Below are 416 nucleotides of genomic sequence, written 5' to 3'. Positions count from 1 at the left end.
TGCTGCTCTCAGGATGGGGCACGGTTCAGCCCGGGACCCCGCGCCTCACCTGCACGGCTCCGGTCAAACCCAGGGCTGGAGCACCACCTGCACTAGGGGGCCTGTGTTATTTTATATCTATATACAACCTGCATGGGTTGAGATCGGCAAAACGAGTTTCTGAGAGGGTGGCAGCTGTGCACGGCGGGCACTTCCCGAGAGCTGGCGACCACACACCTTCGCTTGCTCCCCCAGACCCCCGGGCGAGCGCGCTCCGAGATCAAAACCGGCCTGAAAAATTCACATCCCGAGTCATCAGGGGTCCAGGAGGTTTTATTGGCAGTAAAAGGTCAGCACGTTCTCTTGGTTTCCTCGGGTGAGGATGACGGGGGGTCTCAGGTCCTGCGAGAGGGTCTCGAGCCAGGCCATGTAGAGGG

At 60.1% G+C, this 416-nt stretch overlaps 1 protein-coding gene across 1 annotated transcript in view; it reads right to left on the bottom strand.

Moving 5' to 3' along the window:
* Positions 1-312: 312 nt before the first annotated feature.
* Positions 313-416, bottom strand: part of SLC12A3 (solute carrier family 12 (sodium/chloride transporter), member 3) — a gene marked incomplete at its 5' end in the record, with an annotated part of 7,933 nt that continues 7,829 nt past the window's right edge. Inside the window, one exon of the mRNA XM_009320866.1 lies at positions 313-416. This exon is cut by the window's right edge and continues 62 nt beyond it. Coding sequence (XP_009319141.1) covers positions 313-416 — 104 coding nt within the window.

The sequence above is a fragment of the Pygoscelis adeliae genome, unplaced genomic scaffold (assembly GCF_000699105.1).
Source record: "Pygoscelis adeliae isolate BGI_AS28 unplaced genomic scaffold, ASM69910v1 Scaffold63, whole genome shotgun sequence".
NCBI classification, from domain to species: domain Eukaryota; kingdom Metazoa; phylum Chordata; class Aves; order Sphenisciformes; family Spheniscidae; genus Pygoscelis; species Pygoscelis adeliae.
This window is presented reverse-complemented; position numbering and strand designations above follow the sequence as displayed.